The sequence below is a fragment of the Lepidochelys kempii genome, chromosome 6 (assembly GCF_965140265.1).
Source record: "Lepidochelys kempii isolate rLepKem1 chromosome 6, rLepKem1.hap2, whole genome shotgun sequence".
Lineage (NCBI taxonomy): Eukaryota > Metazoa > Chordata > Testudines > Cheloniidae > Lepidochelys > Lepidochelys kempii.
Window position 1 is genome coordinate 50,607,917 of NC_133261.1, and position 15,927 is coordinate 50,623,843.

General features: G+C 39.9%; 1 protein-coding gene across 3 annotated transcripts in view; it reads left to right on the top strand.

Moving 5' to 3' along the window:
• Nucleotides 1-15,927, top strand: part of ANO1 (anoctamin 1) — a 117,166-nt gene that overhangs the window by 34,246 nt on the left and 66,993 nt on the right. For all 3 annotated transcript variants that reach the window (XM_073350660.1, XM_073350657.1, XM_073350658.1), the window contains exons 2-3: nt 8,658-8,836; nt 14,729-15,055. In XM_073350660.1, the coding sequence (XP_073206761.1) occupies nt 8,729-8,836; nt 14,729-15,055 (435 nt within the window). In that variant the 5' untranslated portion in view covers nt 8,658-8,728. The remainder of the gene's footprint in view (nt 1-8,657; nt 8,837-14,728; nt 15,056-15,927) is intronic.

The following is a 15,927-nucleotide window of genomic DNA, read 5'->3' on the forward strand; positions in this document are numbered from 1 at the left end:
CAGGGAATTCCATCCCCCTTTCTCTAAGAATGAAGGGGGACATCACAAGACTGAGTTGACTCTGTATATGTAACACAACATTCTACCACAAAAATGCAGCCTCCAACAGTAGGTAGTGCCCTGAGGAAATAACTTGTTGGTGGACCTGAAAAGATTCATAGAATCATAGCAACTGAAAGCTTTTGTCAGGACTCAGAGACAGAATCACTGGACGAAAATAAGAAAAGCTGTTGTAACACTATATTTCTAACTGGAATTATTCAGGGGGCTAAGTTGTGACTTGGACTACCTTCTCTTTGTACCCTGGGGCAGCCTGCCTGGATCCTGAGTCCAAAGCTCGCCTCAGAGCAGATAGCTGGGAATTGGCTACAGTCGTCGCTCTCTGGCCTGTGCAGCTTTGACTATATTGGTGCCAGGGGCAGAAGGGGGGTGGTCATAACTTGCTGCTGTTATACATCATCCGCAAATTACCACTCATTTCCTTCACCTCCAGAACACGCCAACAGAAGTGGAATCATGACTCAGAAGTCTGGGTCGTAGTGTTCCAAGGCTACTCCTGGACTGATGCAATTTATGCCCCAACCCTTTCAGGGCAGTGCCTAAAGGCTCCATCTAAGCCAGGAAGTACTGGCAATTTCTAAACTTAAAGGTATTCAGTTAAGTGCAAAGATTTTAGAACTCAAGCAAAATAAGTTATTTAAACTTTTCCTAATCTAAGAAGCTTTGAGTTCAATTTGATTTGAATTTTGAGCAGCGATTTGCTTGTATTGTTTGAACCATTTCAACATTCTTTCCTGGAAAAACAAATAAACAAAATCTACTTCATACTACTAAAGCAACAGGATCGTCCACAAAAAGGCCATATTGCTTTTGCCATCTTCTGAAACTTTTCAGCTGAGAACCACTGGAGATCCTGCCACGTCATTTCTTTTGGGGAAAGGATGTCTCAGGATCCAGAGGAAAACTCCCTAGAGTGCAGGGACCCCATGGAGAGCATACCTCAGGCTCTTCATCTTAGCCCCTCCTCCCTAAGCATCGCTCACCTCAAATTGTTGAAGATGTTCATTGGATGCACCTGTCCCTCCATCTGAGCTACAGAGTGAAAGTTAACATTCAAACCACCAGCACTAAGTCCTAGGGGATTTTCAGGTAAGATTTCTATGTTGCTGCTAGGGAATGATATTGTACACCTCTGAGCTCTTTTTCAGCTGGCTTTCCTTCCCCTTCCAAATGACTGATCCTCCCAAATATTCATGGGATTACAACCACATAGCGTTCAGATGGAGGGGCATAAACCTATATTGGAGAAGAGGAGAATGCTGCAGCTTTGGCTCCAATCCCATCATCCTTCCCAACCTTGCATTCTGTGCCCATTGGCCATATTTGGCCTATATTTGGGTTACTTTCATCTCCTTAATGCCTAAATGTGGGAGGAGAGAGAAAGAGAGGGTGCATGAGAGATGCAACAAGGGTCCATATTAGTATTTCATCATCTCTGTCCTACTCTCCCAATCTGTACAGCTCGCCACAAAAAAAGAACTGCTGCTGAAAAACAGCAATTATTATGACCAGTTACTCTGTGGATCAAAAATCTTGAATGTGATTTCTCCCTAAAGACACATGAATACAAATCAAGAACCTACCTATCTTTACTAATTGTCAGGATATAGAGACATGTGGACACTAATGAATAATGGAATTGCCTGGCAATGCCACAGGTCAAGAAAATAGAAGACACTTATGCCTAATGTTGACTGAACACGGGCGTGCGCAGTTAATTGAAACTATTGTTCAAATGTTGGCCTCTGCCAGGTGCATACAACACCATCATAATTCATATATGGTCAAGGCTGAGACATATGAGATATAGAGTACGGTATTTTATTATATACTACATTCCTGTAGGTTTAATAAGATGCAAGAGCAAGGATAGTGAAGAAATAGCTTGTGGGCCATTGAGAGAGCAGTAGTTGTATCAGCCCTTATTTGCATCTCATGTAATGTATTCTGATTGGCTAACAGAAAGGGTTGTGATAGTCATACTCCCGGGACATCAAGAATGGCCTTAGGGTAAAGAGACAGTGAAGTTGGGAATTTCCATAAAAGACCTCATGCTAAGAAAAAATACTAGATTATGCCCTTGCCTCTACAGAACGAAAGCGTGTTGACATGCTATGTTTGCTATGTATACTAATATTTCTATAAATACCACTGGAAATGTTTTCCAAATCCGAGAAAACATGAATTGTGTTTAATATGTTTAAAATAAAATAGGAATTGAAATCCATATAGTTTACATGAATAAAAGTCTCAATTTGGAAGAGTGGCTTCAACAATAGTTTAAATGCTGCTAAAGTACAAAGGGAGGGTCTGAGGTATAACGTATGGCCATAGACTATTCAAACTAAAATTCAGTTATGCTTACTATTCTGAACAGTATCCCAAAAATAAACTTGATGGTGTGCACCAGAGTGCTTTTACCTTTTATGCCAAATTTGACATCACTAATTATATGCAGGTTGGGATTTTAGCTAAATGGCTTGGACTGACCTATCCAATATTAAATTATATTATGACATTCTGATGTAGAAAATTACTGCAAACTTGTTCTAAGTAGGATTATATCAATAAAATACTCACATTTCACATGTTTTCTCGTAGTCATAAAACAAAATGTTTGGTTCCTTACCTACTGTGTTTACATTTGTTCTTTCATATATTGCCAGGCTACTGGTGTGCAAACACAGAGGTAAATATACACTGGCAGATGGGTGATTATTTGAATTCACACAATAGTACTGAGTCATCTGGACAGAGTTCCAGTCTGATCTTGCATGTATCCTATTGTAGACTCAATGATTTATGTTCCAAAATGCAACCTCACAACAAAGAGGGCTCAATTAATCACTTCCAATTTTCTCTTTATTTAAGTCTTTACTCATACTTATGTTTTGCTGCACCACTGTATTTTAATATGTTTTAGATTTCTTGGATAACTCCTGGAAAAACACCCGTCAGTTCACAAACACACATTTTACAAGTCCTGAAGGTATATACAGATTCTTTAGCTTAGGAAAGAGGTAATGATCTGTTCCAATGTTCCTGGTCACCTCAAAAGTCCCAATAAAGACACTGGGATTTTTCAGGCACAAGAAATTCAGAATAGTGTTCAATATATTCTATAAAACCATTTGAACACTACATAGCTAGAGAATGAATGACTCGGCCCTTAGGATTCTGCGACTGAGAACAGGGATATCACCTTCATATATGTAGGAAGTGTGTATACATATATATTTTTCCTATGTATGTGTGTACATATGAATCATAAAAATAGTTAATGTTCCATAATATAAATTTGCATTGAGCTTTCCAGTGAAACCCTGATTTGGCCACAGCTCTACATTCTTCAAAAGAAAATCCTTTTGTTTGAACTTCTTGTTCATTAATGATTTGCTAAGGTTTGGGATCTATGCCCAGATGCGAAAGAAGAGTGGCACCTCCATTCTAAAGCAGTTTGCGAGCTGGGCATCCAGGTTCTGATGAAATGCTTAAGTTCCAAAGAGATGTTATACTTGTGCCAAGAAACTGAAGAGATGTGGGAAATGCCCCACAGTTCTAAAGTAGTATGGAGCTGTGCACCAGTATTCTGAAGAAGGTGTCAGAAACATACCGCATTCTAAAGGAGTGTGGGTGCTGAGCATCCAGGTTCCCAAGAAGCACAACAGTTGTGCCAAAGTTCTGAAGAAGTGTAAAAAATGTTCATAGTTTTAAAGTGGCATGAGAGCTGGGTTCAAGATTTCAAAGAAGTATGAATTCCAAAGAATCATAGTATCTGGATCCCATAGTTCCAAAGAAGAGTGATAGCTGCCCCAGATCTCTGGCAAGCACAAGAAATATACCAAGGTGACTTACACGTCTCCTCTCACATCCTGAGTCAATGCCTTCACTACAGTGGAACAGCTAACTCCTACATGTCCTTCTGTGGAACTCATCTAGCCTGCAAGGAATCTGGAAGGTATTATTATATCCACCTTCTAGCCCTGCCTAGCCTTTAAGTGAGTTTTGAAGCCACTACATTCATTGAGCCTGGAGCAAGAACTCTCCTCTGCCCCAGTCCTCAAAACACCAGGATAATCATATCATGCAATGAATCTGGACTAATGTAATAATTACAAATGAGATTGTAAGCCTTGCAAGGATACCTTAAAGTCTTTAGTAAAACATACTGGATATTAGGGACACTTTGTCTCCATAGACTTAATGAAGTATGCAGACTTCTTAAAGTCCATAGCAAAGCAGCCAGAAAGAAAAGTTTTTAAAAGTCTATGGGTGTCAGTTTGAAGAAATTCTAGTACCATTCTACCATGTAAAACACCATAAATCTAGGATAGAATGTACATTTATATCCTGTAATTAGTCAAAAATATATGTAGATACATTGGGGTACTAGAATTTTTTTCTTGATAACTTTATCAAAACACTAAAGAAATCTCTAGACTAACGACTTTATGCTAGAGTTACATGTTTGGAAGTATCAATAACCTTTTAGGGAAAAAATACACACAAGAACATTGTCGTTTTAACAACCAAACATTAGAAAGGCAGGAACTGTAAATTCAGTTCAGAATTTGATAGTATAAAAACACCCAGTTAAGGTACTTGAGACAACCTTATCTTGCTTTTACTAATGTCTTGGGGAGGGTGATTAGAGCAAGGTTAATTTTTAAAATGATTGATTTTATTTTATTAAATAAATATTTGACTTTTTTTGTTACTTTTAAGTTACTGTGTCTTTGGGGAGGTGTTGGGTTTTTTTGTTAACCTTTACTCCATCTTAAAGTACTGGTGTGTATGCCAGTATTTATATATACATACTCTCTCACTCACACACACACACACACACACACACACACACACACACACACATTTACAATACAATATGTGCAGAACAGTTGAAGTTTAAATGCAAGTTTTGTTCAATAAAACATAATATTAGCTAGTTCATATGTTGGATTGTGTTGTAAATGCTATGTGGTATTAGAAGATCAAACTTTTACATAATCCAGCTATACTGTTCAGGAAAGCATCTACTGACTGCAGTGTTAATTTGCATGAGTGAGGATTGCGGACTCAAGCCTTTGTTTACTTTCACTCTCCATTCCCTCAGTTCTCTGTGAGGTGCTTGTCACTCACGACTTATATACCTCAAAATTGCTAAGCATTTCCACAGCCTATTGAAGTCAATGGAAATCTTTCCATTGAGTCCAGGAAGCTTTCAATCAGGCCTGAAGCATCTACTAGTTCTACTTATAGGAACTCAGAGGTAAATATTGATATTTTAACACTGAGTAGCTTTTATCACAACACAAAAGATGCTTTGACTGATACATACTTTGGGTTTTATGCAGGTTCAATGGGAGTAGATCACATTGGGTTTTGAGGTTTTGTAAAATCTACTGCAGTATATATTTCCATGTTGATATTTATCACAGGCTATAAGGTTCTGTGATGACCTTTATCACAGTATGTGTTTCTGTAGTGCTAGCTGTGATGATAAGTATGTTCAAACTGGTTAAAAGGATATATAGAGGTTTTTTAGCCAACCTTTAATTCCACTGTGGAATTCACCTCTACGGAATATTATTGTGGCAAATAATTCCTTACAGCTGAGCCAAATCTGAAATAGTAAATTTGAATTTGGCTGAAGGTTGGCAATTTCAGATTAAGCTAAGAATTCGTGAACTCAAAAAACCCAAAGAACTACTTTGCCTGTATAACTTGTATTAAAGCTATACAAGGGTATTTTATCAGCCCAGTTAAGTGCCAGACTCCTTTTTTGCAGCCCCAATTTGCACCCACAAAATTAATTAATTAATAACACATAAGTACTTGTGTCATTAACTACCTGACTTGCCCCTTTCTGAAAATGTACCTCACAGTTGAAGTATAGGTTGAATAAATTCAGAGAAGAGGAAAAACAAAATATGTAAAATGTTGCAGAATTTTATTTGCAGTGAAATGATGTCCCCTCACTCATCCCTATAGTTCACAGTATTGCCAACCCCAAATGTTCAAAAATCATGAGGCAGGCTCACCAAAAATCATGAGATTATGTAAAAATAATAGATTTGGTGTTCTTGTTATTTGCCTTCTGCTTTTTGAGCCTTTAGGCTGCACTGGGGTCACATTTTTTAAGCTTTCTCCACAGCCACAAGGGCTAGAAACTTACTTACTTTTCTTTAAGAAAGGCTGAAATTATCACATATCCACTTGACTCCAGGAGCAGGGGCTTTAATGAAAACAATAATTATCATGGGACCTCATGACAAAATAGTGAGAATTGGCAGCACTGCTTTCACTTCTGTTTAAAGGCTAGTTACTTTCCAGAAGGCTCTTAAACACAACACTACAGTGATCGAGTTGCAGTTCTCATAGGAGAATATTTAAAACCAATCACCAAGAAAATTCTTTATTTTTAAGTTGAGGAAAAAAATGGAGACTTCTGAAGTATATCGGGGCCATTGCAGGCAGGAAAGGAAAACAAACAGGCACAGGAGCTCTGGGCAGCTCTTCCTCCTGAAAATAGTTGGAGGGTCAAATCTTCCAGTCCTTAAACAGGTAAAACTCCTACTGTCATCAGTGCCTCCACTCATAGATATTAACGTGCTCAATAACTATACACTTCATAGACTCTAAGGTCAGAAGGGGCCATTATGATCATCTAGTCTGACCTGCACAATGAAGGCCACAGAATCTCACCCACCCACTCCTGCAATAAACCTCTCCTCTATGTCTGAGCTATTGAAGTCCTCAAATCATGGTTTAAATATACTTAAATATCTGAGCCATCTTATCCAGGGCTATACATTTTATACACATTGGCTCAGGGACTATGTTTTCTGGCATATTCAGAACAGTGCTGAGCACATAGATGGTGCCTGGTGAATAATACAAGTCATGACAATAATCATTGACTTTATGGACTCTATGGATGCAGTTTCTGTTCTTTGCTCTGGAATTGGCCTCAGTACAGCTGAAACCCTAAGAAATTGAGACATAAACACATCTGATACTCAGACAACACTTTCTAACTCCTGCCTTTACTCAAAGTAAAAAAAAAATTACAAAACAAAATGGTGTTCAGGTAAAATGTATATTTAACAGCAGCCATTACTCAACAACCCAACATAGGGCAGGACCTGCCACTCCTTGGGGGTTTAGAGCTCTCCTCTCATCTGACTCTCGTTCTCTTTCTTTCTTCATCCTTCCTGACCTCTGTGCTGCTTTTCATGGTGTCAGCCATGACACCCTTCCTAACCGCCTTGGGACTGTTTGCTGGAGTCTCAGAGAATTGGCCTTCTTGGTTTTGCTCCCATCTATCAGAGTCCTCTTTTTTTTGCAGCAGAGAGAGAGGCTGGTTCAGTGAATAGGGAGCTACCCTAAGAACCTTGGGTTCTACTCCCACCATGGACTTCCTTTATGACCTCAGGCCAGTGCCTTAGGGACAGAGTTTCAAAGGTTTTTAGGCACCCAAAGATGCAGCTAGGCATCTAGTGGGGTTTACAAAGCACCTAACCTTCTAGGCACTTTTGAAAATCTCACTAGGTGCCTAAATACTTTTGAAAATCTGGCCTTTAGTTTCTCTGTGCCCAGTGCTTCAGCTGTACAATGGGGTTAACAACACTGCTCTACCTCACAGAGGGGCTGTTAAGATAAATAGGTTAGACATTGTGAGGCACTCAGATACTATGGTGATGTGGCCACATAAGTACCACAAGTAGAGTGGGAACTATATCTATACCACTGCTATCCTTTCCCTTGGTTTTGGCCCCTTCTTTTCACCTATCCCCCTCACAGCTCCCTCTTTTCTGAATGTAACCTGGGCTGTATTTCTTCTGAGTCCCCTGTGTTCTGTCTTCAACACCCCCTCCCACCCACCCCCCGCCAAAGCGCCTTGCAAAGGGGTTCGTGTTTTATAGGCTCTTCTAATGACTTTCAGATCCTTAATTTAATTACCAACTCTTTCTTATCTTAATCACCCTCCCTCTTTTTGTAAACAAAATATGGACTCCCTGCCCCAGGGGCACAAGCTGGGAGCAGCACCTCTCCTCTGCAGAACTCGCATGTCACACTCAGGCAGTGCTGCAGTAAGAGCACTGCCTGGGGCTAGGATGTGCGCTGCGAGCAGAGCTCCTGTACGAAACTGCTCCCCTGAAATGATGACTTTTGACTTTTAGGCACAAAATATGGAGTCTCTTGAACAAAAATAGGAATAAAAATTCTACTGTACAAGGGGGAAAGGGCATGCAACCTCCACTCCACTGCTAATGTGCAGAATCATTTTATTTTTAACTAAAATGTATTCAAGTCCCTGTGGGGCTGAGAAGAGATCATTAGTAAACAAATCTTGAGTTTTAATAAGCACTGTAGAAAGCAATTTAGGTAATTATCCAGAAGGGAGCTGGAAAGAGCGGAGAGCACAGTCAGGGTAGCAGGAGGTAAGGCTGAGAGGGGAGGAACAATAAAGGGTGGGAACAGAGAAGGAAGGTGGGGCAGAGAAAGGCAAGAACTGCTTATGTTTCAGATGGGGTACATTGGGAGGAACTAAGACAGGGATGAAAGTGTTTGACCAACCTGTTTCTTTTTTTTTTTAGACACTGACCGTGCATTTCATGGGGTGGAATTTCTGCCAGAAGATCTTGGTGAGGCTCTGAATAAGACTGCAATGAGAGTGAATGAGAAATATTCCTCTCTACCTGCTGAGGAGAAGGGGATTCACATTATCAACATCCGAGCTATTGAAGACATCGGATACGTCCAGCATGAAAGTATAGTGAGTAGAGCAGTTATTAGATGGTACTTACCTTCTGGGGTTTTGTACCCTGGCTTATCACCCTGGAATTCAAGTGCCTTCATTCTCAACACCATCACCCCTCTGCAAAAATATATAAATGTTAAAAATATATATTTGGGGATTTGGATAGTGTGAGTTCTGCACTATTCCTTGTCAGATGTGAACAGTTACCGGCAACCACAATACAGGCAATTTTAAAGGGTTTGTGTTGACTCATATATAGGAGGAAGGGAGTGGGAGAGATTGAGGGATCCTAATTTGAGCTAAATCATATAAAGGGCTTTAGGGTGACCAGATGTCCTGATTTTATAGGGACAGTCCAGATATCTGGGGCTTTTTCTTACTTAGGCTCCTAATACCCCCTCACCCCCATCCCGATTTTTCACACTTGCTATCTGGTCACCCAAAAGGGCTGCTTATTCCCAGATTAAACAAACCAGCAAACAAGGCAATGGCAGCTTTTTGAATCTGTGTGGCTGTATCAAAGAGAGCCCTTAAATGTCTAAAAATATGCACCCAAAAGCTACACATCTGCTTGCATTGATAACAGTACACCAATAACCTACAGTATAGATTCCTGTTGTCTGAATGGATTTTCACTGTCATTTGTTATGCCTTCATTAAATTTTTTAATTAAAATGTTTTGCACCTTAAATACCCTGCAGTAATTTCTAAATGTTGTAATGTAGATGCACAGGTCGTTAGGAATCAGTAATGTCACATACCTGTAAAAGGTCAGAATGTGTATAGGTGTGTTGATACCATTGCTATCCCTCTGATCAATATTGTCTCATTGTTTCCTTGAACTCCCTTGTCCATCTGTATCCATCTGTTGTCTCTTGTCTTAGATTGTAAACTCTTTATAGCAGGATCTGTCTTTTTTTTTTCTCCTGTTTGTACAGCATGTAGTACAATGGGGTTGTGGCCCATGATAGGCACTATGGTTATACAAATTAATAATAATAGAGGAGGGAACAGAGGTTGAGAAGGACCGAAACACAAATGTTAAATGATCAAGGAAAATGTACTGGAAATAGAATATTACCTTCCACAATGGAGAAAGAATACTTAATTGGAATTGACTTGGGCGTGAAGAATAGAGCATGAACAGCCTCCTAAGTATGGGGATTTAAAACTAAACTGTCTTTTTAGTGGTTTTACCTTTAGATTGAGCAGTTTGATCCTCATTTGGTGTAAATCAGCATAACTCTGCTTATTTCAATGTCGCTACACTGATTTACATCAAATGAGGATATGGCCTACGAATATCTTCTCAACCTTAACCCAAGGTTAATGAAGTTATTGGTTTGGGAATTTCCTCAGCATTTTAATAGCATTATAGCAAGAAATTCCTATTATACTTGCCATGTGGAACTGTGTATTCTCCCCCAAGTATATAAATGATATTATAGATTACAGGAGTGTAGCCGCTTGGTTAATAGACCGGCACCAATATTTCTTCCAAGCTGTACTTGCAAGCTTCTTAAAATCTTTCCACCTTGCCAGTTCAGATGTGATCTTCATGATATCCTCATACTTTAGTAATTTTATTGAGGCCAAGTCTATAGACTCCTTAAAGTCCTTAACCAATCAGGTTTTACCACAGTGTAAGTAGGACTCAGGGATGGGGCAGGGCCGGGGGAGGAGGGAAGGAGAGGGGGACAGGTTCTCAGCAGGAATCTGTACAGAGCTGAGAATCTCAATGTCTGTGATATATTAACCCAGATTTGTTTTTATGAGCTGTGGGGTGGGAGGTGTTAGTCTCTATGTTTCCCCGTCCCAGTGATTTTAGTAGTTTCTAAGATCAATTAGATTCTGTGCTGGGCTTAGAAAATGAAATGAGCACATGAGCTGCTTCAATACTTGGTTGAATCCTTTCTGTGCTTATAGTCTCCATAGAAGATTGTGTGGGAATGAAAGATGTGCAAATGTGAGTCCATTTGGGACTGAGAGAGGAAGGAGCCATATTTTTTTGTACCCTAGAGCATTGGCACATTTGCCTGCTTTTTTGGATCCTCAGTAGTTCCCATTCTGTTTCTGAATCTTGGTGCTGTTCCCAGGCTTGTTTGGAGCACTGGTGCAGTTCTTAAACCTTAGCAAATTACTAGTGAATGACTCCAAAATTAAACCATCTGTACTGTCCAATCCAAACATACGTGCTAGAGCTTACCAAACACTATGGAATAAAATACATTTTAAGTAAGTTGACCATGCTGCTTGGGGGAAATAACATGACAAAAACCATTACAACATTCTTTTTTTTTTTCGCAAAAAGTGAACAACATCTGTTTTTATTGAGGTGAAAATTTCCATTAGAATTATTCTCTAAAGAGTAAGTGAGTGTGTGTGTGTGTGTGTGAGAGAGAGAGAGAGAGAGAGAGAGAGAGAGAGAGAGAGCTGGTAGCAATCTTAACTATGGAAAGACTCCAATCTCTCCAGATTTAAAAACAAACATTTGAAATACAAATGGAGTTTGCAAAGGAAGATCCCAACTGAGAGAAGTGCCGCTGGTCCTCATCCTCCACTGGGCCAGATTCTTTAATGCAATCTGTCCCCTTTCTGCTGGCTAAAAGGGACCAGAAAGCAAATAAATCTTCTATGCCATCCTTTGCCACCCCTATTACAGAAGGTGTTCTGGGGGGTAGGGAAAGGTGTGGCCATAGTGCACTGCTCTCGGATGATCTCCAGATGATAGGTGGCCCCTTGGGTGCAGGCCATAAACAACTGGCACAGTAGTTCTAATCTGCTGGAATCATCTGCTTGATCCAATGCAGAACTGGCCACAGAACCTGGGAGGTGAAAATGGCTTCTTTGTGACTTCCACAGACTAGCCCAGTTATTTCAATAAGAATTGAAGACACTCAGCACTTTTCAGAATTGGCCCACTGATAGATACTGAGCACCCCAGAAAGTCCCATTCACTTTGTGGGAATAGTAGGTGCTCATAGGATCAGGCCATAACTTTTACCTTTTAGACCAGCCTGCATTTTACTGAGGAATTCATCATTTGACCCCAAGTTTTCAAAATTAAATGAGACTGGTGATCTTGATGGAATCCCCAGAGTTCCCAGGCCTTATTGAGAGTGGCTGGTTGCACTTAAGAGATTTGACTGCATGAAGACTGAAGTATTTTGTATCCCAGAATATTTTGCTGTCACAAAATCTGCTCATCTTTGAATTGCCCCCTGCAAACCAAATGTCCGAATGGTGTTCTTGAAGGGGGATGCTGAGGAGAGGAGTGGTCCCATCCGGACTCTTCCTTCATCAACAAATGAACAATGAGTAAATTATATCTTGTTACCATTGGCATAGTTATTACTATGCTTGTAAAACAAGAGAGACATTTGCTTGGTCATCCCAGCCTCGCTCCCTATTTGAAGTGTTTATCAGCTAGTTCCCTTCCAGCTCAGGCAGATTGAGAATTGTTGGCCAAAGTCAGAGTATTGCCTGAGTGTAAATTGACTTCAGAACTTGGCCTAATAATAAACAAAATCTTGGGACCAGTTTGTCCCCTGAAGGCACTGGCTTACATTAGAGGAAGTATGGAACTGCCTTATCCCAGGAGGAGTTCTAAGACAGCAGAATCCTGCAGGTTTGAAGGACAGTGGGTTGATACTGCAGAAAGAGATGTACTTGGGCCACACTCATCAAGACCAAAGACGCCCTAAATATGTGGAAGGTGCTTCTAGTGAAGGATCAGAGGAAGAAGGGATGATGCCTCTTTAAATCAGACTAGCAATTCCAACAAAAATTGACCTTTTAGCAGAATGTACATATTTTTCATGCATCCTGAAGGATTTTGTTTTAATCTGGTCCTAAGAACTTAATATTGAGTCTAAAGTAGGCTGTAATGAATTGCACTCTGAATGTTATGAGTACAGCCAAACCTTGTAATACTTTGAATTAAAACCTCACTAATAGGTATGACCACATCCTTCAATTAACATAACTGTAAAGATAAGCCCCTCACCTAAGAGAAGAGGAATATGTGAACCCACCTAGGAGCTTTTGCTAAGTGTTGTTGTAGGTCCGGTGTGGGTGGAAGGAAGGAGAGAAGGCTGAACAGACAGACATAGGGAGAGACTGAAGCCTGGTCTACACTTAAGTTAGGTCAACATAGCTGAGCGCTGGTAGGTATCCTGACCTAATCCCTGGTGTAGGCACAACTAGGTCAGTAGAAGAATGCTTCCATTGACCTAGCTACTGTGGCTCATGGTGGTGGAGTTTCTACAGCAACAGAGAAACCCTTTCCCATCACTGTTGACTCATCTACACTGCAGCAGTATAGTGGCACAGCAATGGTGATGTAGCTATGCAACTGTAGCATCTATAATGTAGAAATGGCCTAACAGACAGAGGGAGAGCCAAAAGGAGCAGCTGAAATCCAGGTGTCTGACCCTGGAAGAAACCTGAAAGAGGTTTTTCAGTCAGGGATGCCGGCTAACAAGAGTGTTCTTGGTGCTTGTGCTTGATCCTTGCGTGGTCCTGCTATTTGATTCCTTTTGCATTTAGAGAGACAGGTCTTTTGTAAATAAACAAAACTGCATCAAAGAAACATCTGTTACCAATTTCTGCTCCCAACTGGGACATCCCAGGGCCCCAAACTTTGACTAGCCACTCAGGTGAAAAAATGGTAACAATATGTAGCTCTCTTCATTTGAAGATATCAAACCTGGCCTCTTTGTGAACACAACTGTGTTCCCCCAAATGTTTGCATCCACTGTTTTATGTACCAAGCAAACTGCAGATGCACATATTGCAGTTGGACATGGAACTTTTTGATTCATGATTGGTGGCCAACTGCTACCATTTGCACCAGCAATTTATTATAGGGGAAAGTATTTCTTGCCTTAAAATTCTGCCTACTAAATTAAAAGCCATAAAATGTACAAGGGCTCCTGAACCTTTGTAGTGTCACTGCTGCCATTAGTATTTACTGTGGAAACAAGTAAAATCTATTGGCCCATTTCTGCCCTTGTTGTTATGTGTGCACATCCAAAGGCAGAATTTGGTATTGTGTGAGAACACACTAAATGAGAGAGGCGTATAAATAGTGTTATGTATTAATATTTTATTAATATTAATTTTTTTGTATTTACCCTGTCAAGTCTAGAATTAATAAAGAAATGATTGATTTAGGGTTCTACTGGAGTTTCAGTCTCAAAAATGGAGTTTCTAGCATCTCATAACACCAGTGTAAATAGGTTTTAATTTGCAGTGAATTATTCCAGTCTGGAGTACGTATCTTTGTTACCATCAAATTGCAATGAGACGTGGGCTGTACATGAGAGAAAAATTAAACTAAAACCAAGGACTGAACCCGGTTCCCTGTCTACTATCCACTTGCATTTTTGGCTCTGCTACATAGCCAGCTGGCTCCTGTTAGTCTCTATCTAAGCTGATCTCTTTCTCAGATGATGCAAACTTGTAGCCAGAGATAAGAGAAGTGAGAAATGTTTGCACATGAAATTAATCTGTTTATCAGAATTAAAACACAGATGTCTTTGGTGAAGGACAGATGATCTTACTGGTGATTAGCCTACAAAGGGGGAAAATCAAACCCACCAAGTAGCTCACTTATGAACTAGTGTGCTGGTAATTAGATTAAATTCCAGTCATTTTATCTATTAATTTCTGACCAATAAAACTCCAACTGGTCAATCATCAGAATTGCAGGTGTTAACTTGCAAAATCTTTCACTAAGTGGCACAGGAGGCAGTCCTCAAACTCTCATATGTTTGAAGATAAGACGTTCTCTGCTCTGTACAAGGAGAAACAATGTGAATGTGGTTTTTTTTAATGTTTGGTTTGTTTGGTGTCCATGTCTGCAAGTGTACTAATTACTCTTCTTCCTCCCCCCATTGTTCACAGTTATTAAATTCGCTGTGTCAGGATCCAGATGCCAACTGCAAACATGGACTCTATTTTCGAGATGGCAAGAGGAAAGTGGATTACATCTTGGTTTACCATTTTAAGAAGTCCTCAGTCAGTAAGACGCTCACTAGGCGAATTCATCACAATGACTCAAGTGCCCGAAGCATCAAACAGGATCATCAGCTTCCTGGGAAGGGTGGGCACCTTGACGTGGGAGAAAGTGAGCTCCACATGGACTATCACGAAGATGACAAGAGATTCCGCAGAGAGGAGTATGAAGGCAACCTCATGGAGGCTGGTCTGGAATTGGAAAGAGATGAAGATGTAAATAAACTTTTGAACTCTTTTACCTTAATAAGATAAGTAAGCGCCAAATACTGAGAAATATCAAGCAGTTCCTGAGAACCTGAAACCCCTGTTGACTCTAGTGGGAGTTACAGATGCTCATGGCCTCCCAGTATTTGGCCTTTATATTTTGTAGCACCCTCAACTCCCTTTCATACCAGTCATCTCAGCAACTCACTGGGTCAGCCCATAGTGTAGTTGATCTCCCAGTATATAAAAGACAGTTTCTGAAGTAAGTGTTAACTTTTTAAAATTCATATTTTAATTTCTCAAGAAAAAAACGTGATGCAGGCTTCTCACGGCATTTTCATCATCCGGGAATTGAAGTACTCTGAGTATTTAGTGAAGAATAAAACTGGAGCATTTTTAGAACTGTCTTATCTGATATTTTCCAGACAGATACCCATATTTCTCTGGAAAATATCTGATACGAGTATACAAGTGTACTGTACTTCAAGAGCTTAACTGCCTGAACTCTGCACTAAACTAAGATATGTATCAACAGCCCCAAAGAGCCTGATATGGCAGCTGAGATCAGTAACGAATAAACCCTAGAAGTTGTGAGAAGAGTACGTTACCTCAATTTTTGTCTTAGCAAAATAGGATATAACTTCTTCTTCTTAATAAATATAATATAACACAAACTGATAGCACATTTTGAAACCACTGGGAAAATGTTACTCAATATGCTCATTAGCAATATTCAGATTCTCTCAGCTATTCATATTCTATATAATGTCAATAGCATTAATCAACTTCATGGCCTAAACAAGCAAATATACTGTGAACACATTCAGGACAGTAGCATATTTAGCCTCTCATGGTGTGGAGGTGCTGAAATGAATGGAATC